This window comes from Trichosurus vulpecula, chromosome 7, assembly GCF_011100635.1.
Source record: "Trichosurus vulpecula isolate mTriVul1 chromosome 7, mTriVul1.pri, whole genome shotgun sequence".
NCBI classification, from domain to species: domain Eukaryota; kingdom Metazoa; phylum Chordata; class Mammalia; order Diprotodontia; family Phalangeridae; genus Trichosurus; species Trichosurus vulpecula.
The window spans coordinates 81359766-81386147 of record NC_050579.1 but is presented as its reverse complement, the minus strand read 5'-3'; the positions used below and the strand labels follow the sequence as shown (position 1 = coordinate 81386147).

Here is a 26382-nt window from a genome sequence, read left to right as displayed (position 1 = left end):
AAAAAATTTTTTTGTGTATTTGAGCATTTATGTTTATTGCTGAATGTTACCTTTCACCCAAGGTCCTTAAAACAGGAATCATTCCAGTCCTACATCCATGAAAAAATACATCTTTTATTTCAAATCACCCCCTACAACCACAGACCTAGTCTCTCCAAGCTGGGTCATATGTTTTGTTTTTTTTTCTCCATGGTAGGAAACAATAGGCCTGTGGTCAGGATATCTCCACTCTTTTTCCCCTATAATGGGACTATAAGGAGGGTACTCTTTCCAAAGACAGAAAAGTTGAGAGGTCAGCAGAGGATGCCATCACTTCCCCAACTCCCTGGAAGTTGAGGGTGGCTATGGGTTAAGGAACTATGACTAACTCCTTTGTGGAAGGGGCACAGGACCACCTGATGCTGATTCTTCAATGGGTTTCTTGAACATTTACCTCCCCAACTAAGTCTCAAATTTCAGGGAATACCCAAGAGACCAAGAACAGGATGGAGATGAGCAGCTCTTAAAGACATCCTAGTGTATATGGGGGATATCTCTAGTGGGATATGGTGGGCTCTAGGAAGGGGAATCTCCAGCTTCAAAGGAGCACAGGAAATTGAACTGAATTCCCATGCATTTTTTTCAATGAGAACCATCTCAGTGTTGTATCTGCCCACCAGTCTGTGTCCTGACTTTGCTTCCGTCTGCTCATGGACCTGGACCCTGGGGCAGGACCCTGATGCTAGGAGTATCCCAAGGGCTAGTTGTGTCCTAAGCTTCAGATGATCCAAAGTTGTGGCTTTCTACAGTCTGAAAACAGAAGCTAGGGGTCAGAGCCCATGAAATGGGAATCTCTCCACTGAATAGAGAACTGCTAGGGAGACAGCTGGACAGAAGGGGGAGCCTGCTGACCCCAAATGCTCCAGCCCTACTCAGAACCCTTCCCCCTCCTCAAGGCCAGCATGAGCCTCAAATGCATAGGTTCTGCGTTGTGGGGAAATGACAGCGTTAAGAGGCTGGGATTCTGCAGGTGGCAGACTGTGTCGGCTCCGGGGTCCAGCCCCTTCCCGACCTGGGAGTGGAGGCCCCAGGCAACTGAGAGGCCGGGAAGGAGAGGCTGGGGGTAGGGAAGAAGGAGAGATACTGGGAAGGAGGCTTCCATCCCCACCCCCAATGCAGGTCTGGGTCCTTCTGATGACTTGAACCTCTGTCCTCTGCCTCTCTCGTGCTAATGCAACAGCAGCATCAAAGGAAAGGCTACCTCCATTCCTCCAGGAGGAACGGGAGGCACGGGTCCCTTGGACTCCCTCTGCAGGTGTTCCATCAAGCCTGCCTGGCCGTGGGCACGGGTTTGCCGGGGCTACATGGATCTTGCTACCCAGTGTGCTAGGCATCTTGGCAAACTGTGGTTTGGGGGGTACTACAGGTACAGATTTGACCTGCTGAACTTGGACCGAGGTGGAGGCCAGGCGCATACTCACACTGCCTGCTAGTTCAGGGTGCAGCACAGAGGAAGATGGGACACATGGGTAGAGGACACAGTTCTCCAGAGTAGTCTGCCCTTCAGGTTCCCTGTCTTCTGACTTAGGGGATTGTGGGACTACTCCTCCCCCAGGAGGGATGGCATCATGACCTTTGACATTACTTATTCTCCCAGGCACTACTTCTGGGTCCAGATCCTCTGACAGACTGTCCACTCCAACTTCCTGATCTGCCTCCCCATCCCCACATTCCCTGTTGCCACTGATACCTTCAGCATCCCACTCAATGCTTCCTCCATCTTCCCTACCCTCCTTCCTTTCTCCAGGTTCTTTGTTCCTGCATCCACTTTCCTCTCCAGCCTTAATCTCTCTGCTTTCATCAAGTTTATGGTTGTCTAGAGTTCTCCAGTTCCCTTCGGTGCCCTGGTGGCTCTGGCTCTTGTCTTCCCCCCTCCCTGTATCGTTTTCAACGTCCTTCTGGTCCTCCTCTCCCCCAGCCTCCTCTTTCCTGCCAGCTTCCTCTTGTCCCTCAGCATTCTCTCCATCAGCCTTCTGCTCTTCCCCTATCTTCTCATCCTCAACTTGTGTCTCTCCTCCAGTCTTGTCTTGGTCCTTTGTCTTCTCTCCTTTCCCTATATCTTCCTCATGCTCAACTTCTACCATTCCCCCAGGTTTCTCCTCACCCTCAGTCTTCTCTCCTTTAAACTCCCTTAAACTCTCCTCTCCCTTAAACTCCTCCTCACCCTCCACTTCCTCCCTGCTTTCAGCTTCCTTTTGCTCTTTGATCTTCACTTCTTCAGCCTCCTCTTTTTCATTTCTCTTAGCATCCCTTCCCTTTCCTCTATCTACTCTAGCCACAGGTTTTTGACTTCCTTCAGCCTCTTCATTAGTCTCGAAGACTCTCTCAGATTCCTTCACCTTATTCTCTCCAGCTTCCTTGTAAGTTCTTTCCCCTCCATGCTCTGAAAAGGTTTGACCTCCATCAACTTCATCTTCCTTTCTCCCTAGATCCTCCCCTCCTTGGGGTCCAGGAACCAATAGTGGGCTCAGGTCATCATAGGCACTGAGGAAGACATCCTCTCCAAAGTCTTCTTCCTGCTCAGGGGTCCCAGTGTCTGGGGAGCAACAGCTAGGAGCCAAGACAAACAGTGCCTCATCCAAGGACAAGTCATCCAGGGGTGGTTCCACAGAGAATTCTTCCACCTGTGAGCAAGAGTAGCCACTGCTCAGGGAAGTCTCTGCAATCAAGCCCCTAACGGCTTCCTCAGTGAATCTAATCCCCTGCCCCACCCCCACCCCAACGATCTGACCTTGTATCCTTTACCACCTCCCAGTTGTATCTCTCTTCTTCCATTGTCTCCTCCTTACCTGAGGTCCAGCACCCAGGAGCTCCTCCAGGTAACCAATATTAGGGTCATCCTCCCCAGGAGAGCAGGTTCCTTCTGCCAGGACTGCCTCCCTGGTTTCCCCACTGGCCCACTCTGGTTCTGAGCTACTTCCAGAATCTTCCAGGAAGGAGAAAGAGTCCTGCACCTCTTGGGACAGAGAGTCCTCCTGGGCTGGGGGCAAAGAGGGGCCTGGCTTAGGTGATTCAGGGTTGGGGACCAGAGGAGCTGGGGCTGGGCTTGTCTCCATCTTCTCATCTGTGGGGGAAGAAGCATTCACTTGTCACCGGAGGTACTGATACTCCTTCATCCTTACTTGTACTCTCTGTGCACTCTGGCATTCCCAATGCCAATTCTTAGCATTAATAATAACAGCTTACATTTATAGAATGGCTTATGATCTACAAAGCATTTTACAAATAATATCTGATTTTATCCTCTCAACAAGCCTTGGAAGTAGGTGCCATTATTATTCTAGTTTTATAGATGAGGAAACTGAGGCAGACAAAGGTTAAGTGACTTGCCCGGGATCATACAGCTAGTGTCTGTGTAAGAGTCAGAGGCAGAATTTGAACTCACATCTTCCTGACTCCAGATCCAGCTCTCTGTCTACTGTACCATGTAGCTAGCTCCCTTACTCCTGTCACTGATACATCCTCTACCAGTGATAATCCCTATCCATCACAAATACTTCTGACCCCAATGTGCCCCATCACAGATATACCTGACACTCTAGCCATCAACCCTCATGTCACTGATATGCCCATCATCAATAATTCCACCATCGCAACGCCGATGCTTCTGTCAACTCTACTTCCTATATCTGCCAGTCACAAACCCTCTTTCTTACTCTGGAATTTCCCAGAACTCTCTGCTCATCCTCTCTTCTTATTTGCAGTTCCAGGATTGTGGCAAATGGGGAAGAGAGGAGAGACAGAAAGGAGGGAAGGAGGGGAAGTGATTAACAGAAAGGGTTTTTTTGTGGTGGCAAAGAATTGGAAATCAAGGAGATGCCCATCAATTGAGAAATAGCTAAGCAAATTGTGATATATGAATGTAATGGAATACTATTGTGCTATAAGAGATGAGGAGCAGATGGACTTCATAGGAACCTGGAGAGTCTTATATGATCTGAAGATGAGTGAAGGGAGCAGAACCAGGAGAACATTGCACACAACCACAGAGACATTGCTTCTGTGATGACTAACTTTGATAGACTTGGCTCTTCTCAACAAGGCAAGATTCTATGAAAATTCCAAAAGACTCATGATGGAAAAGACTAGCCACATCTAGAGAAAGAATTATGGAATCTGAATGCAGATTGAAGTAAACTATTAGCTCTCTCTTTTATTTTATTTTTTGGTTTTGTTACATCTTTCTCATGGTTCATTTCACTGGTTATAATTCTTCTTTACAATTTGATTATTGGGAAAAGAAGTTTAATGTGAAGGTATATGTAGAACCTATATCAGATTATATGTGGTCTTGGAGCAGGGGGGGAGAAAAGGGAGGAGGAGAAACTTTGGAACTCAAAAACTTGTGGAACTGAGTATTGTAAACTAGAAAAAAATTGATTAATAAAAAATATTTTTTTAAAAAAGGAGATATTGAGGGGTCTCTCCTCCATAGATGTCAAAGGGGAATCAATGAGGCCTTTGGCTTGCCCTATTCCTACTTCTTTCCCATCCCTAAACTTGGAGAAATGACTTCTAAACTTTGCCAGCTTGAATCTAGTGTCTAATCTCTCAGCCCCTCCAACTCCAGTCCTCTCGACCTTTCCTTCTCCCAATCCTGGGGTTGCTCACCTCGGGGTCCAGAGCCAAGGCTAGGGCCAGAGATGGGCCGGGCTTGCAAGGCAGGACACTCAAGTCCTCGTGTGAGTCGCGCTACTGCCGTATTAGAGATGATGTTGGGGGGTACGCTGAGGATGGATGTGATGTGCAGAGGCAGATTGACGTTGTAGGGGTCAGAGATATGGACTCCGGCACAGCGCTCTGCCCGACTACAGCCTGCTGCCCGAGCTCCTGCTCGGCCTGTTCTAGGGGTGCCTGGCTCAGAGCTTGTCCCACTCTGTGGTTCCCCCTCTGCTTCCTTTTCTCCATCTGCTGCCATAGAGACATCTTCAAGACTCTCCAACTGAAGAGGGCTTGGCCGAGAACTACTGGGTTTCCCTAGTCCCTCTGGCTCTGTGGAAAAAGAAAAGAATGGTGTGGATAGACATGTCCTCGAGTTTCCCCCTCAGCACTGCCCTATCCAGTGGTACTTTCCTCCTTCCCTCCCCCAACCACACAAAGGAATTAATGCCATGAATATAGGGCACTGAAAGGTGTCACTGAAAGGTACTTTCTACATCCTGGGAGATTTGGGTCCAAGATGCTGTGCTAAAGCTACCTGAGCAGCAGCCTCGCCATTCTTCTCCCATTACCATGAGAAGGCGTGTGCGTGTGTGTGTGCATGTTTGCGCACGCACACCCACACACACAGAGTAACTAATCGCTCACCACACTGGTACCCAATCACAGATGCCCATGCATATTGTCTCTGACCTCTTCTTACCTTTAGCTTGACAACATACATTCTCCCTACCCTGCCCTCAAGTCAACGCACATATACATATATGCTCGCTGGCCTCTTCATATACTATGGCTATACACACACACACACATTCCCATAGACATATACCCATGCAGATGTACCTACAGGTGCTCTCCCACTGCACTCAAAGCACACATATGTAAACACAGTCACCCATACCCACCATCGTTAGCTCCTGCTGCAGCACTCAATGAATCCATGCTCTTGGCTGGCCGCAGTGACACTTTGTCAGATTTTTCCTCTGTAAAACAGGGCTGTGAGAAGGGACGCCGGCTCAGGAGGTAACCATAGAGTGCATCTCCCATCAAACAGATACTTACCCCTGTCCTCACCCACCCTGGGTGGCTTGCGCTTGGTGTCATGGCCAGAACGACCCAGATTGAAGATGGATTTCCATTTCCTGACCTTAAGAGACCCCTTCCTCCTTTGTGAAGAGGAGAGTAGAGGAAAAGGAAGAAAAAACAAAAGTCAAAAGCCAGAACTGGAAAAAAGAGTAGGGTTCTGGGATAAAGAGTTAAAGGCATGAAATCTTAGGAAATAAGGTCAAAACTAATTGGAAAAAAGAAAAACAGAAGGGGTAGCAGAGGTAGATGTGAAAGATTACTTGTGATCTCCAATCTCAATGATGGTATGATAGGGCCGGATCTGTGGGGGGCCATCCCCAGCTTGCAGAACACTGGGAAGGTGATAGGACAAGTGTCTGGACGTGGGCTCCTCAGGGCTGACCATTCCCCGTGATGTCGGCAGTATACGCCAGCCAGTCTCTGCCTCGCCACCTAAGGAAGAACAGAGATCAGCTTGAACAATATCTGTCCTTGAGAGCCACACATCTGCACCTCTCAGTCTGCTCAGGGTTGTGGGGGGGCACATACCCAGGGACCATTGGGTTCAAGATCCCAGGGCATTAGCCAGTGAGAATGAGAAGACAATGGGCCTAGGAGAACCTGATTCAAATTAGAAGCTGTATGATTATCAACAGGGAGGGGTGTGGGAGGTAGTATCACTGGGAGGTAAGGAGCAATGAATTGGAAGTCAGGAGATCCGGGTTTTAATTCTGACTCTGATACCAACTACGGGTATAACATTAGAAATGATATTTCCCACCAACCCTGACATACTGCGCTTTTCTCAGCAACCTAAGGGACAAGGACAACTCCAGGGGACTCACGATGGAGAATGCTATCTTCATCGAGACAAAGAACTGCGAAGTTTGAATACAGACTGAGGCACACTACATGCTCGCCTTTTCTGCTTCTCTTTTGTTTTTGTTTTTGGCTTTTTTTTTTTTGTTTTGTTTTATGGTTCTGTTTCTTCTTTCTCATGATTCATTCCATTGGTCAAAATTCTTCTCCACGACTTAACTAGTGCATAAATTAATTTAATGCGAAGTTATACATGACAGTTATATAAGACTTCATGCCGTCTTGGGGAGGGAGGGGGAAGGGAGGGGAGAAAAACTGGAACTCAAAACTATGTAGAACCGTGTGTGGTAAACTAAAAATAAATAAAGAAATTTATTTAAAAAAAAATGATATTTCCCTTATCTATTGAGACTGATGTACTGTCATCTCTAAGATTCATTCTTGTTCTATACTAGAGGAACTTACCTGCAAGAGCGGCACCCCCAAAGAGCTGGTCAACGTGCGTGAGGATGAACTCGACTACAATGGACTGTACTCTCACCTCCATGAAGGCAGCTGTCCCATTGAATCCAGAGGCTTCTATGTCCTTAGACCTGGAGGGAAGAAAGACAGGAGAGAGTCTGTACCCACTCCTCTTCACTCTTTCACTTACTAAATGCTTCTTTCCTTTCCCCACTTTCTCTCCTGTAGAAGTTGGCCCCGCCCCAAGAGAAGATAGCTACAATTTTTTGGTTGGCTGAGTCCTGTCACCCATATCTAAACCTGTATCTCCCAAACCTTCCTTCTCATCTCTACTACCTGATTTTACAAGTCTGCTTCCCACTCAACCCTGCCAACACACACACACATACCTTATTTTCTGGAAAGACTACACTGGTGTATAATCTAGCATCTACAGCTCCCAAACCTTCCTCACCCCAACTTACCTTAGAAGATTGGGGGCCCACACAATGGCCAGGTTTCTAGCATGCATATTGGTCTGAGCACTGAATGAGGCCATATGCACCAGGTGACGCATGAGGTATTCCAAGGTCCTGGAAACCAAAGAGTGAAATAAAGGAGCAGGAAGGGAATAGGGAATGCATCATGGAAATCCAGGTAGGCCCAGGATTTGTGAGTATGTCTTTTGTGTGGCATGCAGGATTGGGAGAGAGGTTCAGATTTCAGATCCCCCTCTAGGTTGTAGGAGGTGGGAGAACATATACCTATAGTGTGGGCCAGGCAGCTCCCCCAGGACGTCTCGGATCTTGATCAGGCGCTGAGGCTCTAACTGCACAGCTACCGCCTCCTGAGGAGGTTAAGAGAGGAGGGTGGCATCAAAGCCTGCAAGGAAACTCTATTCTTCTGCCCCCTCTGCCCCCTCTGCCCTCCCCCAGACTGAGTTTTTCAGGAACAGCCACCCTTGACCCCTGACCAACAATGCCAGCACTCTGCATATAGTAGCTCTATACTGAAATTTAAAAAACAATTCAACAGACATTTATCATGTGGCTATTATGAAATCCTAAAATGCAGCTTCTAGTCCCAGCTAGTATTACTGGTTGTGTAATCTTGGGTAACCTCTCTGGGTGACAGTTTCAACATCTAAACGATAGTTTTAACTCAATGACTTCATGGACTTTCTGTCCAGCTCTGAGATCTCATGAATGTGGGTACTTCTTCCAGTAACAGAGATTGCAGCCCCTCTAGTCTACATCCTGTGAGTCTTCCACAAGAAATCCCTCTAATATGGCGAAGGCCTTCTTCTAATCCTCTTCACGTTGCATGGATAGCAAGGGAAGATGTGGGCTGTCTACTGTTCATCCCTTCACTCTCACCGCAACACCAGCCCATTCTCTTTTCCATCTCTCTGACATCCTTTGGGAGCAGCGAGGTGGTGCAATGGATAGACTGCTGGGCCCAGAGACAGGAAAACTCCTCTTCCTGAGTTCAAATCCAAACCGAGACGCTTACTAGCTGTGTGACCCTGAGCAAGTCACTTCACCCTGTTTGCCTCAGTTTCTTCATCTGTAAAATGAGCTGGAGAAGAAAATGGCAAACCACTCCAGTATCTTTGCCAAGAAAACCCCAAAAGGGGTCATGAAGAATTAGACACAACTGAAAAACAACCAAACAACAATAACGTCATCCTTCATGCAGCATTGATTGCACAATTTTTGGTGCTGAGTTGCATTCTATTCATGCCCACCATATGCTTCTCTGTTGCCATTTGGATGACCTACAACTTTAATTTGTTTGTAGATGAAGCATTTTATAACTTATAATTATATAGTATCATTGGAATATGCACCTTTATTTCAGAGACAAGCTTAGAGTCATTAAAAGAACTCGGTAGATTACCTGGAAAGACTTATATGATCTGGTGCTGAGTGAGGGGGGCAAAACCAGGAGAACATTATACACGATTACAGACATAAGGTATCTCTGATGACTAACTTTGATAGACTTGGCTCTTCTCAGCAATGCAAGGTTCTAAGACAGCTCCAAAAGACTCATGATGGGAAAAGCTATGCACATCCAGAGAAAGAATTACGGAGTCTGAATGCAGATTGAGGCGAACTATTTGCTCTCTCTTTTTTCTTTTGGTTTGTTTTTGTTTCTGTTTTGTTTCTTCTTTCTCGTGGTTCAGTCCATTGGTTATAGTTCTTCTTTACAACTTGACTATTGTGAAAATATGTTTAGTGTGAAGGTATATGTAGAACCTATTGCATGCTGTCTTGGGTAGGGAAGGGGAAGGGAAAGGAGGGGGAGAAAACTTGAAAGTCAAAAATTTGGAGAACTGAACGTTGTAAACTAAAACTAAAAATAAATAAATTAATTAATTTTTAAAAAGAACTCTGTAGTTTCCCAGTCTACTTAGTCATTCTTCTCCATTCCAGATCTGGTCCCAACTCATTGTCGTATCTGTCTAAAATATGTGCACTGTTGGACCAACTCTTTAAGCTGTCCATCCGATTGTATATCATAGTCTGGACAATAGACATTCTCTATTCACTTGATTTTTCTAGTGTGTATAGTTAGGCTAACCTCTTTTGAGGGATTCTGAGTCTTACTTGGGAAGCTCTGCAACATTCCAGGGCTTTGTTTGATCAACAAAATGGCATCTGAAAATTTTATACTCAGCAGATGATCACAGCAGGATCTTGTTTTCTGTATATCTTCTAGTCAACTGTGTAACTGTAAAAATATAGTCTGCTGTGGATTATCATTTGAAAAAGCCTGTACTCAATGTAGGTATGGATTATTCCATAGAATAATAGAATTCTACTCCATAGAATGTTGCATTTAGAGTCTAGAAGGCCTCAGTCCAAATCCTGACTCAGACACTTCAAAGCTGTGCCATGCTGGCCAAATCATTTAAAGCTCTCTCAGCTTCAATTTCTTCATCTGTAAAATGGGATGATAACAGCACATACCTCCCAGGGTTGTTGTGAGGATCCAAATGAAATAACAGATGAAAAGTGCTTCGCAAATCTTAAAGCACTATATAAACACTAACTATTATTACTCTCATAATAAAAATTTTATAGAGATGGAAAAGTAGCCATACAGGTCAGTAATTGTTCATATTCTCCTAGTCACCTTATCTTGAAAACAATAAGTTATTGTCAGAATTTTTCCCTAGTGTTTAGAATCATCTCCTCCTCAAGGTATCTACCTTGAGAATTAAACCCCCAGCACCCACAAAATTGTATCCCCTCCAGCATAAACCTCCTCTTTCTGTTTTCTTTGGTGCCATTTTTACTTCCTCATAGAACATATTCTGGACTATGATGCTTGACTCCAAATGTTATGGCTCCATTGTAATTAATGGTGAAAAGAGTTTGTTACAAAAACATTTACAGAGCTTTTCCATTTTTTTATCTATTTGTTGTCTTTCTGCCAGTTTCATCCTTAAATGCTCTCAGGATGACTTTGTTTAGTTCAGTCTCTCACCAAACTTTTTTTAAACTAATTTTTTACCTCCACTTCTCTTCAATATTTTATGATGCAATATTACTCATAATGTCCCACTATTCTCCATAAGATCTTACAAATGAGTTCATCCTCTCAGGCAGCGTTTTCAGACAGGATCTCCATTTGATAAAGAGATGGAACATTTGCTGGCTCAGGCAATTTCTAGTTTCTTTTGGTCTCTTTCTAGTGATGACTGATTTACATCAGTTAACTTCCTTAGGAAATGATGACAGTCTGTCACAGTCTATTCTTTTATCAGTTTCCCAGCTTATTTAATTTCAACAGGTTGGGTTGGAGCTGCCACATTTGTCATATCTTCAGTTCATTTTTTTTCTTTCCTTTTGATATTGTTTCAATCTTTGCTGTAGCAAGTTGGTGACCTGACTATATGCCACATCAATAGCCAATTTTATCTTAGAATATAATCAGTTTCATTTTTGTGATATTATTTGAATTTTACCATGTTTAGTGCCTTCAAATTCTCTTCTCCAAATAAGTATTAACATCATAAAAATGTGATGCTTTTGTATAGCTTATAACTTTTGACCTCTCTTGTTTTTTACTCCTGAACTATGTTTTACAACATGGCTTTAGCTTTTATCCTCTATGGCCACTTTTGTACTGGTCATCAAATATTAGAGTACATGTTGATTTAATTTGAAGAGTTTTAAACAGTTTTTGTTGAATTTCTTTAATTCCTCACTCTCTCCAACAGATGATGACTAATAAGCTGCAATTATTTGCTTTGTGATCTTTTTAAAAATAAATAAATAAAATAAAACCAACAATGCATACTATAATGAGAGATAACTTAATATTCCATATAATAATGTTTCCTATTGACCTTTGATGTATAGCTAGAGTGAACTAGAGGACCTGATAAAACTAACTCTACCAGTTCCTTCAATTTTTCTCTTCAAGGGGAATCTGGAAGCCATTCTCCCATTTCTGTATAATTAAGAGCATTATGATCATGGATCACAGATTTAGAGTTGAGAGGTACCCTAGAGATTATCTAGTCCAACTTTCTCATTTTACAAACAAGGAACTGAGGCCCAGAGAGATGAAATAATTTGACCAAGACCATGCAGCTAGTAAGGGGTAGGAGTCAAGAATTGAGCTCAGGTTGTCTGATTCCATAGTCAGCATTCTTTTCCATTATACTAGGCTACCATGTATGATTCAGCTCCCCTTCAATCGTTGATATACTTCTGATCCATTCTTATTACATGTCCATTCATTGGTCAATGGAAAATGATCACATACTTGTAATACAAGCAATTAAATAAACATTTGTAAACAGTCTAGAAACTGTGTTAGTCTTAGCACCCTCTGTCCCCTTTTCTGCCAGCTACTTTGCCAATAGAGAAGTAGAAGGAGGCTATGCAAGGCTAAGGTCATTTGGTATTTTTCTCTGTTTCATGGATTCCCATAGCCAACTTGGTGATCACCAGTAGTCACCAGTAGTCAGCCTCTTCATGTTTGGCTTGACTAGTCCTCTGTAAATATTTATAAAGAGAACTGTGAAGTTTTTAACTTGGCAATAATACTGAAGATCGGTGATTTTATTGCTGGCAGATAAGCACACAACAGAATGGAATTCAAAACATTCTCCCTTAGGCTTCATCTAGCTTTTTGGATCCTAGCCCAGGATTCATTCAAGTGCCAACCAGGAACATTAAGGAGGAACGTCATCCCCAAGTCTCAGTCAGTCAGTCAACTAGCATTAATTAAGCACCTACTATGTACCAGGCACTGTACTAAGCAGTAGGAATATATATATATATACACACACACACACACATATATATATATATAGACACACATACACACATATAGAGAGAGACATACATACATATATACATACATACATATACGAAAGGAGAAAAAAAAAACAGCCTTTGCTCTCAAAGAGCTCACAGTCATTATACTGTAATGGGGAAGACAACATACAAACAACTATGTACAAGCAAGATACATACAGGATAAACTGAGGTTAGTCTCAGAAGGAAGACACTAACATTAAAGATTACTGGTATGGAAAGACATCTTGCAGAAGGCAGGACTTATGTTGAGACTTCAAGGAAGCCAAGGATGCTGGCAGGTGGAGATGAGGAAGGAGAGCTTTCCAGGCATGAGGAACAGTCAGAGAAAATGCCAGCACTCAGGAGACTGAGTGTCCTGTTTGAGGAACAGCAAGGAGGCCAGTGTCATTGAATCACAGAGTAGGTGGAGGTGAAAGAAGACTAGGAAGGTAGGAAGGGGTCCAGCTATGAAAGACTTTAAAGTCAAACAGATTGGATCCTGGAGGTGTGATAGGGAACCATTGGAGTTTATTGAATAGGATATAGTAGACTTGCATTTTAGGACAATCGCTTTGGGTGGAGTGGGGAGAGAGTTAAGGCGGGAGACCAATCAACAGGCTATTGCAATAGTTCAGGTGTAAGGTGGCGAGGGCTTGCACTAATGTGATTATAGTGTCAGAAGAGATGTTGGGAACTGACTGGACATGGGGTGGGATGAGAGTGAGGAGTCAAGGAAAACATCTTTCCCCAATTTCTTTTAATTCTAGTGCCTTTCCTTGATTGACTATTTCCTATTTATCCTTTATTTAGTTTCTACATAGTTGTTTGCACTGGACTGTGAGCTCCCAGAGGTCAGGGAATGTCTTTTGCCTTTCTTTGTATCCCTAGGGCTTTGCACGTTGCCTTGCACATACATAGCTTATTGATTGACTGACACCTAGTTTATGAGCCTGAGTAACTTGGAGTAGTTTTGAATAGTAGATCCAAGTAGACTTGGATGGTACCTTCAGTAATAATCACAAAGGTAAGCGGGAAGGTTTGGTAAGAAAGATAATGAGTTCCATTTCCGTTCTGATTATGTTAAAATTAACATGTCCATGAAAATCTAATCCAAGATGTGTGAAAGGAGGTTGGAGATTCCAGATTGGAGGGCAGCAGAGAGATTAGGGCAGGATAAGTAGATTTGAGAATCACCAGTGTAAAGATGGTAAGTAAATCCATGGGAGCTGATGAGATCATCAAATGAAATAGTTTATAAGGAGGAGAGCAGAGGGCCAAAAACAGAACCTTAGGGGACCCCAATGGTTAGCAGGTGAATTATAGACAAAGATCCAGCAAAGGAGACAGAAAAGAAATGGTTTGACAGGTAAAAGGAGAATCAGGAGAGAGAAGTGTCATGAAAACCTAGATAGAAAAGTGTATTAAAGAGAATAGAGTTAAAGTGTTAAAGACTGCAAAGGGATAAGGACTGAGAAAAGGCCATTGCATTACAATTAAGAGATCATTAGCAACTTTGGAGAGAGTAGTTTCAGTTGAATGATGAAATTGGAAGCCACACAAAATTCTGTTGGCTTTGTTAGGTTGCAATGGGTTGAGGAGACTCAGATTGACAATTAAGGATTCATCTGGAGGAAAAAAGCTTTTTCTAATCCCAAATTAGATAGCTGAGTGGGACCAGAGATCTATGGTGAAAAGAGCAGAGAAGCTGCCAGAAGGATAGACTTCGCATCTCCTTGAAAACTTCCACAGGTTTTTGCTGGCTGCCTGGCTGAGGGCTGCTATCACGCCCTGAGGCTAAAGAGGCCATCAGTGCTTTACCCCTATTAACTGGAGCACCCCAGAAATTGGTAGCAGAGTGAAACTAAGCAAAAGTTATAGCCAGAGACCAGTGGAAACAGTGGAGAGCAGAAATGCAATGCCCACAGACTTTAGCTGCCATCATCAGAAAACAATGGAGGCACTGCAGAGTCTGCCCAGCTAAGCACCTTTGCGTCCATATGTGTCACCATGCGTGTGTCCTCTATGCATGTCTCCTGGTCATATATATTATTTGTGTATGTGTACGCCCCCAAACGCGTGGGAGAGTGTATCTCTGTGGGAACGAGGGTATCTTTTCTTGTCACTTAATTTGCTATGCCATTTGATTAAATGTCTTTGCTTGGACCTAATGTGTCTTTTCTGGTTAACTTTATGAAGTAAATAAATGGGTGAGGGCTGTTATAAATTATGGTTTTGAGTGCATGCTGACTCATGCATACCCACTGTGTGCTTCAAACCTGGGGTAATGTTCTGGGACAGGCCTATAAAGTGTGTATGCCCTGGGTTCCATAAATATTTGTAGTCTGTTGCCGTGACCACTCTTACATACACACTCCCCCAAACCTACCTTCTCAGGATCATGCAAAGAAGGGAAGGGAGCATATGTGGAAAAGGAAAATATCAGAGGGAGTAGGGGAAGAGGGAGTGAAGGGAAAGTGTGTTTGGGGACAAGCAGAAAGAGGTGTACAACCTAGTCGTGTGTCTGGTGTTTGTTTTCCTTACGATACTCTTATGGGAAGGTATTACTCTAGGTTAATTCTGGAAATCTATCCATGGACTCCTCGTACTGCTCATTAAAAATCCCTCCTCCAGGGTCTCCAGGGCTCGGGCTGAGGGGAACCCTCTATCCCTGGTGTTGGATTTTGGAGGGAGACTCCTCGCAGGGAGGTGGCTTTAGAAAGCAGAGATGCTGACCCTAAGCCCTCAAAGCTCATCCTCCTGCTTCACCCCGGCCCCTCCCAGCCGCCACTCACAGCAAACTTGTCGTAGAGGCGGTAGGTAAGCAGGGGGTCCGGCAATTCTCGAAAGTAGGCTTTGCAGAGAGAGGAGACACAGTGAATGTCCTGCAGGTAGATGTCTTTCCGCAGATCCGGCCGACGCTCTGCTTCGAACTCCTGCCTGGAGACATGCGGGTGGTAAACAAGCAGAGTGGACAGAGATCCAGAGAGATCAGGGAATGCTGATGGGGGTGATCTGGGAGTTGACCGGATAATGAGAAAGGATGCAGGGGAGACAGTGTAGGTGTATGTCACAAACAAGTTGTCCCAAGTCCTGAACTGCAATTCTAACTCTGACACTCCGCTGTCAGACAGACCTTGACCAAATTACTTAAACTCTCTGAGTCTCACTGGATTATTTTGAAGATCTAATGAAACTGTACATGTGAAAATGCTTTATTATCAGGTGTAAGGAAGTAGTAGTAGTAGTAGTAGTAGCAGCAGCAGCAGCGGCAGCAGCAGCAATAGGTATTTTTTAGATTCTGTGTACTTGGCCTTAACATTTTCTGGGAAATTTCAGACCCTTTTCTTTGAGCCAATACCTTGATGTGCCCAGTACCTTGCTATGTCACTCCTCTCCCCAACCTTCTCTAACCTATAGTCCCGACCCCCTTCTGTTTGACTCACCGAAGCTTCTGAATGTTGGAAGAGACCCCTGAGAGGCGATAGATCCCATCCACCACTCCGTGCTCCTCCACAAATTCTGCACAGCTCCGTAGAACTTGGGGCACTGGAAACACAGGGAGGGTTAGAGCAATTGAGGTAAGTGGAACTGCAGGAGGGAAAAATGAGTCAGAGAAACAGGACTCAGGCAGATGAATAGAAGATATAGAAGGGATAACAGAGGTGGGGGTCCTGAAGATGGTCAGAGAAAAAGGATGTCAGAGAGAGTGGGAGGTTCAGAGGATGGGGATCCGGACATAGAGCTTCAGAGAAATGAGGGGTTAGGGAGAAAAGGGAGAATTGGAGGTATAGAAGTCAAAGTTATTATGGGATCAGAGAACTGGACACAGATCACAGGTTTAAGGAACAAAGAATAAGAAAGTTGGGACGTCAAGGAGACAGGCATCATAGATCTCGATCAAGGAGATGAGTCAGAGAAAACAGGGTTGGAGAGATGGGGTTCAGAGACAAAAGAGGCCAGAAAGGCAAGGATTAAGAGAGATGACACAATGTGGGGCTCAGAGGCTTTAGGAGAGTCAGGAAGAAGAGACAAGATAGAGGGGAGTCAGGGAGATGGGTTGTCAAGAGAGATGAGGGGTCAGGAAGACTGGAGAACCCCTATCAGAGAGATGTTAGATGAGGGATGCTGAAAGTTAGAAACAACAAACAAACAAACAATCAAATGTAAATTCCTTAGTGTTGAAAGTCTGCTCCAACATTCTACCCAGCGTGGCATACTCTTGAAACAGATAGCCAATAAATTGACATAAAGCTGCTATCTGACCCTTTCAGGTGAGGAGGAGCTTACTGTTTCAGATATGGTCATTCCATTCTTTTTTTTAAGAGCTCTAATTGCTGGAAAGTCTTAAATCTGCCAGCTGTAATTTTTACCTGGCTCTACCCTCAGGAACCACACAGAGGAAACTTAATGTATGTTCTATGATACCTCTTTTATATGGTAGCCCTTTCAGTACTTGAAATCAACAATCATGTGCCTTGCTTTCCTCACACCTCTCCAAGTCTGCTAGGATTTGGGCTAGAAAGTACCTTCAGGATCACCTGGTCCACCCTGCTTGCTTTACACACCAAGAAACCAAGGCTCACGAAGGTTTCCATACTTGTCCAAAGTCACACAGGTAGTAAGCAACAGGGACACCAGGTTTTCTGACTGTAATTTATTCTCTCTACTAGATTATACTGCTTCCCTATCCCTACGGGAGAGAGATGAAGGATCAAGGAGACGGAAGATCGGATAGAGAGAATCAGTTGCTTTCAATTCAACAAAAGAACAGAGGATCATTGAGGCATCTTTTTTTAATGCATAGAAGAGAACAGAAGGAAGGTCAGAAAGAAGCATAGATAAGCAGGACAGCTTTGAAAGCTATGAGTTGAATTTATTGTATATTTAAAAAGAAAAGCAAACTATGTCACAGATCTACAATTTCATGCCTAATTCCCTTTTTCTGGTCTATCATGTATATGAAAACACCCATTTTATTTGATGTTTGTTAAGTTCAGGATAAAAATAAATTTTAAAAGATAATTCAATTCGACAGGCATTTATTAAGCACCTACTATGTGCCAGGCATTTTGCTGAGTGCTGGAGAAACAGAGACAAAAGTGAAATAGTTCCTGCCCTAAAGAAGTTTACATTCTGCTAGAGGGAAACACGTACAAAGACAAATAAGCAGAAAATAAAAACATCTCAATAGGTCAGGGAAGGAGGACAGAGAGATTGATCTGGGGGCTCAGAGAAAAGGAAGATCAGGGAAACAGCGGATCAAGCAAGTGAAAAATCAGTCAGGGAGGTTCATCAAGGCGACGGAGTCAGAGACACGGCCTAAAGGGGTCCTAAGGTCACAGGATTCAGAGCTGGAAAAGACTTAGGGATCAATCTTCTCTTTGTATAGATGAGACAGCTAGGGTACGGAGAGGTTAGGTGCTTCCCGCGACCTCCGTCTCCACTAAACTTCAGTCACCTAGTGGGATGGCTACCCCTTCCAACTCACCATCATCCCAGGCTGCACCACCTCCATGATTTTGAACTGTGAAATTCTCCTCTCTGGTCACCATCTCCTATCCTTCTACATCTATCACCTCACTCCGACTTTGATCTCGAGTTACTCCATACTTCTGCCTGTCCTCTCAGGCCATCACTTTCCCCACTTCATAGTCTTTGCTTAGTCAGTTCAACAAGGCACCGTCCCACCCCTCTACCGCTCAGCCCTTGCCCTTTCCTCCCCTCATGCCCATATTGTCTTCCCCATTAGACTGTGAGCCTATGAGAACAAAGACTATTTTATTTCCTTTCTTCTTATCCCCAGCACTTAGCACGCTGTCTGGCATGTTGTTGTTGTTCAGTCGCTTTCAGCCTTGTCCTATTCTTCATGACCCCATTTGGAGTTTTCTTGGCAAAGATACTGGAGTGGTTTGCCATTTCCTTCTCTAGCTCATTTTACAAATGAGAAAACTGAGGCAAGCAGGGTTAAGTGACTTGCCCAAGGTCACACAACGAGTCAGTGTCTGAGGCTGGATTTGAACTCAGGCCCTATGCCCTATCCACTGTGCCACCCAGCCTGACATGTAGTAGGTGCTTAATAAATGCCTGTGGACTGAACAATTCTCCTAGCTGCTGAATGGTGCTGGAACAGGTCATGAAACTGAACCACTGGAATCCATTACAAATTTCATGCTGTTTAACCTCAACGGGGTCTTCATAGCTAAGTGGAAATCTGTCTATTCATTTTTATTTGACTATCATGTTCCCAACAAATAGCACCCCACAATTTCTCCTTTCCCCTTCAGCCCCCAACACCAGCCCTAGCAGATGACATTGTCTTCCACTTGACTATGAAAATTGAGGCCATTTTTCTGCCCTCATCTGCCCTATACCGTACTTCACAACCTATTCCAGCTTTGTTCATTCTCCTCCTTTACTCCAGCCTCAGACAATGGGGAGTCCCTTTATCTTCCAAGGCTGACTCCTCTATTTCTAGCCTTGATTCCATCTTCTCCCTATTCTCCTAGGTGGTCTGTACCATCTATTCCCTCTCACCCTCTCATTATCAGTCTCTCCCTATCTGCTGCTTCTTTTATTACTGCTTGTAAACAGGTTTAGTTCTCCCCCAATCTAAAAAACAAACAAACAAACAAACCCCTTCAACCTATCTGGTTTTTTGTAACATGTCCCTGATGACTTTCTTTCTATCTAGCTGCTCCTTCTCAGTCTCCTTTGCTGTATCTAAGCCAGGTCCCACCCCCTAACCTTGGGTGTGTCCCTAGGTCTGCTCTTGGTCCTCTTCTTTTGTATCTTCACTGTGTTGATCTCATAAGCTCCCAGGGATTCAATTAATATCTCTACACTAATGACTCTCAGATCTCTATATCCTGTCCCAGCCTTATTCTTGAGCCCTGGTCCTGAATCATCAGTTTCCTGTGGGGTATTTCCCACTGGGTGTCCTATAGATGCCTCAACTTTAACAAGTCTAAAATAGAGCTCATTAACTTTCCTATAAATCCCACCCCTCTTTCTAATCTCTCGATTTCTATCAAGAGCACCATCATCTTTTCATTCACCCTGGTTCCTAACACAAGGACCGTCTTTTCCTCTTCTCTCTCCCTCATTCCACTAATCCAAATTGACTAACTGTCAATTCTGGTCCATTCTGCTCATAGCCATCTCCTTCTCTTCACTAACATGGCTACTGACCTAGTTCAGAGCGTCCTCACCTCTCACCTAGATTATTGGAATAGCTCCTGATCGGGTTCCCTTGTCAAGCGCCAACCCCTTCCAAATCTTTCTTCCACTTAGCTACCAAAGGGACATTTCTGGAGAACAAGTCTGACCATGTCAAGACCTCTTCCCCTCTCCATGCTCCAGTGACTGACTCTTACCTCTAGGACAGGGGTCTGAACACTAAGGCCTAAGGGCCATATCCAGACCCTTTCCTGTTTTTGTACAGCCTGCAACCTTTGAATGGTTTTTACATTTGTAAATGCAATATTACAAATGCAAAAACCATTCTTAGCTTGCAGGCCATACAAAAACAGGTGGCAGGACATAGTTTGACGACTCCTACCTTAGAATAAAGTATAAGCCCCTCTGCCTGGCATTCAAAGCCCTTCACAATGGGGCTCTGTACTTTCTCTAACATGTTCTCTGTGACCTTAGGAAAGTAAATTAACTTCTCTGGGCCTCAGTTTCCTCATTTGTAAAATTTGTAAATTACTTCTGAGGTAACTTCCAGTTCTAGATCGATGATCTAGATGCCTTCAGGCTAACTACCTACCCTCAGACACTCCATGTTTCAGCCAAATTGGCCCACTTGCTGTTCTGTATGTAAAATATTCCATTTCTCATCTCTGTGCCTTCATATAGAATGAAATCTATGCCCAGGACACACTCCTTCCTTACCTTAAAAACCTCTTAATGTCCCTAACTCCCTTCAAAGCCCAGTTAAATGTCACCTCCAACATGAGGCCTTTCCTGATCCACCCAGCTGCTAGTACCATCCCCTAATTTACTTTGTGTCTACTTTGCATATATTTTATAATTACTTATATATGTACCATTGTTTCTCCTTCTAGAATAAAAGTTCCTTAAAGGAACTTTTGGTTTTTAGTTTTTTTAAGTTTTTTAGGTTTTTAGTTTTTAAAGTTCCTTTTTTTTTTTTTTAGTCTATGTATCTCCAGTGCTCAGCATGCAGTAGGTGATTAATAAATTTGTTAATTGATTATTTGATCCCCTCAGGCTAACATGCTTTATCTCCCCCATTTTACTGATAAAGTCCTAGGGAAGAGTTGTAAACCTCTGATAACTTTGCTTTCCCATCACCCAATTACACTTTTAAAATTTTGATTAATTTTTTCAATCAATAGCTATTTACGTTCTTTCCTTCACATACCTAATTACTCCTGTAACCTGGGGCTCAAGTCCGTTTGCATAACACTGTCTTTATTAGTGGAAAATGATTATTCAGTGCTCTGCTCCTGTTTAGGGGCAGATTTGGAAAGAGCTTGGGAGAACAGGGCACCTGCTTCTTTTGGTTTGCAGTTTCCAGTAAGAGTTCCTGAATTCACTCCTTGGGAAATTCCCTGAAGTCTCTAGTGAGGTAAGCTGGGGATGGAGGCATAACCAAAGTGCTGGTTCCTCTGTATGTTGGTTTCTTCCTGGAATCCTTCTCTCCCACCAGGGGCCCTTTCCCTGAAAGCTGGTGTGCTCTCTCTCTCAAAGCTGGAAGCCAGAAGAATCAGGAGCTCTCCTCTCTCAAGCTCTTACCAAATCCAGTCCTCACTCATTAGGCAAAGGAGCGTTCTTTCCACCCATAAGGGGAGGATTATGCAAAGGGACTTGATGCTTCAACCCCTTAAAATCTGGCTTCTGACATCACAATTCTATTACCCTTAAAGGTTACCAATGATCTTCTCATTGCTAAGTCCAACAGACTTTCACGGTGCTCATTCTCCTTGACTTTTGTGTAGCTTTTGGCCTTTTAACTACCCACTTCCTCAAGAACTCCCTCCTCCCTTAGTGTCTGTGCCACCTCTCTCTCAGCACAGTGCCTGGCATGTAGTAGGCCTTTCATATGTGCTGTTTCCTTCCTTTCTGACTGCTTCTTTTGAGTTTGCCGATTCATCATCATCCTCCCACCTTTTCCATCTATTTCACACCCCTTAAGTTGCTCCCCCTTTGCCCTCTTATTTTCTTTACACATATTGCTTCCCTAGCTTCAGTATCACTTTAAATGCATTTGGATTCAAATCATGGTTCTGTTGCTTATTACTGTGTGACCTTTGGAAATTTCCTTCACATCTCCAAGTCTTAGTTCCTCATTTTAAAAATGAAGCATTTTGGACTAAGGAATCTCTAAAAGTCCCTTCCAGCTCTGAATCGTGAGATATAACCATTTTCTACACTCTCTCACTTGGGGATCTCATTCACTCCAATAGGTTAAATTATCGCCTCTATGCAAATGACACCAAAGTCTCTATATAAAGCTTTAATTGTGTATCTCTTCCAATGCTTCATGTCAGTGCCTAATGGATGTCTCTAACTGGATGTCCAAAAGGCATCTCAAATTCAACACATTCAAGACAGAACTCATCATCTCTATCTTGAAGCTTATTTTCTCCTGTCCCTTTCCCTATTTCTAGGCCACCTTCCTCCTGGGCATGTAGGTTTGAATCTCAGGTTCGTCCTTTCATTCACTTCCCCCCTCCATGTAGGTTGACAAGTACTATTGATCCAACTACTACTTTATATCTGTCTTCTGTTCTCTATTCACGCAACCACTCCTCTAGTTCCTCCTCAACACTATTCTCTTCTAATAGCCTCCTAATTGATTTCTCTGCTTTCAAGTCTCTCCCTTCAAAAACCTTCAGGATAAAGTTTGGCATTTAAAGCCCTCCACGGTTTAGCCCCAGGCCTTCCTTCTAGCTTTATTTCAGGTTACTTCCCTTCATGGATTATAAATTCTAGCTAAAACGATCTATTAGCTGCTCCCTAAACTTGACATTCTATCAATCATCTCTGTGTATTCACACAAGCCATGCCCCCCATGCCTCCTGCCTCATCTCCACCTCTCAGAAGCCTTCTCGTTCATTAATGATCTATTGGGGTGCCATTTTCTCCATGATCCTATTTAATCCAGTTTTTTTTGTTGATTCCCCTTCCCTCCCCCCAATTAAAATGTTGTCTCCCTTCTAAAATATTCCCACAGAACTTTTTCTAGATCTCTCCTTTGCCCCTATTACTCCCTGCCTTTTGCCATACTTCTGAGCACATGTCGGATTCCTGCCTTTCCTACTCCCTGCCCCCTCCAAACCCCTTAGAATTTGAACATCAAGCAAGAAATATTTCACTGTTTTGTATTCCCATCACCTAGCACAGTCCCTTGTAGATAATATAGACTTAATAAATGTGTATTGGTTAGATTTGAAGCAACTTAACCAAGGTCACACAGAATTAGCCAAGAGATAGTGTAAGGATAGGGGAACAAAGAGACAGGAGATCAGAAATATCCTAGGTCAGCGAAATACAGTCAAGAAGATGAAGTTCAGATATAGTGATGAGGGATTAAAGAAAAGGGGAGCAAGGTTGGGGATCCCAGAGTGGGAGGACACAGACCTGAGACTCTGAAAGATTTATAGGTTAGAAAGAAAAGGCAGAGAGGAAAATAACAATTGCAAATAAAGATACCCATGTAAAAGAGTAAAGAGAAAAAGGTCAATTAAAGTGGGGAGGGGAAGGTCAGAGACAAAACTCAGGTACTTGACGTCCAGACCTTTTTCTATACCACCATCCCCTCTCCTGGGGCCAAGGAGTCCTCACCTAATTTTTTTTGGAGGGGGGAGTGGGGGAAGGGTAGGGCAGGAGAAGAAAAGAAAAAAAAAATCAGAAGGGCTGTACAAACTTAGCCTTGGTCACAGGATACTAGAATCCCAGAATCTCAGCTTTGAAAGAGACTTCAGAAACTATCTACTCCAACCCATATGCACCAGAACAGGAAATCCACTCAGCAACATAATTTATAAGTGGCCAGCTAATCTCTGCTCGAAGGCTGCCTGTAATGGAGAACTTAGTACCTCCCAACTCACGGCTGGCCCATTTTAGTTTTGGGTAACTCTGACTTCGAGGAAGCTTTCCCTCATTGGCTTCTCCACAACATCTAGTTCTTGCTAACACTTTAGCCTTCGAGGCCCAAGCAAAAAGTCTAATCCTTCTTCCATACCATAGGCCCTCAAACACACAAATCAACCGCTACTATAAGGCTGCTAAGTCTTCTCCAGGCTAAACAATTTCAGTTTTTTTCAACTGACAATAATAACGGCTGACATTTGTGTATCTCTTTAACGTTTGCAAAGCACTTGAGAGATTTTATCTCAGTCCTCACAAAGAAAAAATACCACAGGTTTTAAGATCTCATTTTACAGATGGGGAGACTGAGGCTTAAGTGACTCACCTATAGTCACACAGTTAGTGAGTCTAAGGGGCTGTTAGGAACTGGATTTGATCTTGGTTCTTCCTGACCCCAAGCCTTTCACTCTCTCTGCAACACCATTCAGATAGCATGATCCCCAGGCCCAGTTTTGTTCTGGTCACCCTTCCCTGAACACACTCCAGTTTCCAGAGTCTTGCTAAAACATGGTGCTCAGAATTTAACATAATACTTTGGATATGATCTGACCTGGCTGGTGGATAGGGTAACTGTTACCTCCCTCAGCTTGGACACTAGCCCTCTCCTGATAGACCCTACAATGGCATTCACTCTTTTGGCTGACGTTTAATATTGCTTACTTATACTGAGATTGCTGTCCACTAAGACCCCAGATCATTCACATGAATGTTGCCACTGTTGCCAACCGATCCGGAGTTCAGAGTCTTCCCTGGATCCTGCCCAGTGTCTACTTCCCTTCTTCACTCCACTGGAAGGGAACTCCAAACGTTCTGACTCAACAAACCAAGGGTTCACCCTGGTGAGTGGATAAATGAGTACCAGCATCAGAAAACAGAGGAGATGGGATTGCTGAGGAATGAGGCAACAGCAAAAACTGGAAAGCAGGCCTCTATTCTGGCACTTTTTCTACTCTTGGTCATAAATAATTAATATGTGAATTAAATCTTCTCTACAGGAATAAATCTGGAATCAGGTTGTTGGAGTGTGATCTCAAACCTATTAGGAGAGGGAGATCTAGCTAGAGCTTCAAAGGTTGGGGTGTACCCCCTCTTAATTTGAGTCTTTGGATGAAAGGCTTCCCTCTGGGGGAGAAGAAAAGGGGAACAAGGTGGTTTGGGAGCTCGAGGTAGGAGGGCTGAGGACCGGAAATGAGCTGGGAACTCCCCCCCACCACTACAACCACCGCCCCTTTGCTGGCAGTCGCAGGGGATCGAAGGGAAGAAGAGGAAATAACAGATTGGGGGGTTGCAGGGGGAAGAATACAACTGTGCCTCTTTCTGGGAGGTGCCCCAAGTTTCTTGGGCAGGGGACAAGTCAGCAAGGCAGCCAGGGTGCCTTAGGTCGGGTCCTACATGATGGGTTATCTGCTCGGTCTGATTTGAATCCCACCAAGAAGCTGAGATGGAGTTGAGGTGGGGGAGCAGTGTTTGTGGAATTCTTATTAGTCCTACCCATCCAGGCCTCCGAGGCCCATCGTCAATCTTTCTCTGCAGTACACCTCACTTTAAGCTGAGCCTTACCATAACCGGGCCCCTTCTTATCTTTCCTTTGGAGCCAATTTACACGTTGAGAACAAAGGGCCTGGAAAGGAGGGCTTTATCTCCCTGGTGCCTCAAGGTAAGCCCAGCATAGTCTTCAAAGAGGCTAACCCCACTGTCTCTATGGCTTCTTGGTCCAGCTCTATTACTAATCACCTTTCTCCAAGCCACCATAACTTTATCTCTTTTCAGCCATCCTGGAGTTCATCTCCTAAAGCCCATCCTTAATCTCTCCTGTCTTGGTGGCCCTCCTCTCCCTTCTCAGCTTCTCCCATTTCCCTCAACCAGCTCCTCACTTCCCTCAGCAACTTGTGTCCTCACACTCCCCTCCCTCAAGCCTCCCTTGTCCTCTCAGCCTCCTTGGACCCTTAATGTCCCAGACTGGAGAGTGACACAACGTGTGACTCAGTGAAGATCATTGGCCTCTTTGGGCTATCAGCTGCTTGTCTCAAGAGGACCCAGAACCTACTCCAGAATCCTTAGCCGTGATGAGCCCTGGGCATCCCTTTCTGGCCACTTCTACCTGGAGCTCCCCTCCTGCCATGCCCGCCATGCCCACCATGCCCAAAGCCCTTACCCTCCTGGCCTGAGTGCTGTAGATGCTCCAGAAGGTCACACCCAAACACCCGCTCCTTCGGTCCGCCTTTCTTCTTCCCCCTCTGCCGAGACTTCATGGCCGGAGCTGAGGGGTCCCAGCCTCCCCTCCCAATATGCTCACCTTACACCTCCCCCATGGGACCCCAAACCCAGTCCCAGCCACCCCTGTCCCACAAGCCCCACTTCAGCTGTTCCGGGGGTTGGCCCAGGCAGGGGGGCTGGGCCCTGGGCTGAGCTCCTCTTGCTTCTCAGGCCCCTGGCCTCACGGAAGTGGCTGTGGAGGAGGAAGCTGACAGGGCCCTAATGAGAAGTGTCGTCTCGTGGCTGGGCCTGGTGTTCACCCTTCTCGCCCCACTCAGCCCTTGGGTGGGGGTGGGGGTTGGGAAGCAGGAAGCTGTGCAGCTCCCCAAACCCGCTTCCTGTTAGAGCATCACTTGCAACCACAGGGTCTGGGGTGGGGCAGCTGGAGGTAGGGGGTGGGGCAGGGACTGATAATCATAGAATCAAAGCATGGTAGCACTGGAAAGCATCCTAGGGATCACCTAGTCCAGCCCCCTCATTTTACAAAAGAGGAAAATGACTTGCCTAAAGTCACAGAGCTAAGCAGTGGCACAAGCTGAGCCCCTGCCTCCCGCTCACTGGTAGACATTGGGAGAAGGAAGATTCGAGAGCCATGGGTTCTGGTGGTACCACTGACCAAGGGCTCTAAGGAGGGGAGAAGACACTCAGGTTAGCAGTGGAGGATGCC

The 26382-nt window shown here is 44.6% G+C and overlaps 1 protein-coding gene across 1 annotated transcript; it reads right to left on the bottom strand.

Moving 5' to 3' along the window:
• Window positions 1–51: 51 nt before the first annotated feature.
• On the bottom strand, window positions 52–25887 carry ARHGAP30 (Rho GTPase activating protein 30). The gene is made up of 12 exons (XM_036765736.1): window positions 25615–25887; window positions 15788–15890; window positions 15137–15281; window positions 7788–7870; window positions 7509–7616; window positions 7048–7175; window positions 6045–6216; window positions 5761–5864; window positions 5604–5681; window positions 4651–5031; window positions 2829–3103; window positions 52–2663 (listed from the first exon to the last, which is right to left on the bottom strand). Exons 1-12 carry the CDS (start codon window positions 25709–25711, stop codon window positions 912–914), a joined length of 3426 nt encoding a protein of 1141 aa, XP_036621631.1. The 5' UTR covers window positions 25712–25887; the 3' UTR covers window positions 52–911.
• Between the last annotated feature and the right edge of the window lie 495 nt (window positions 25888–26382).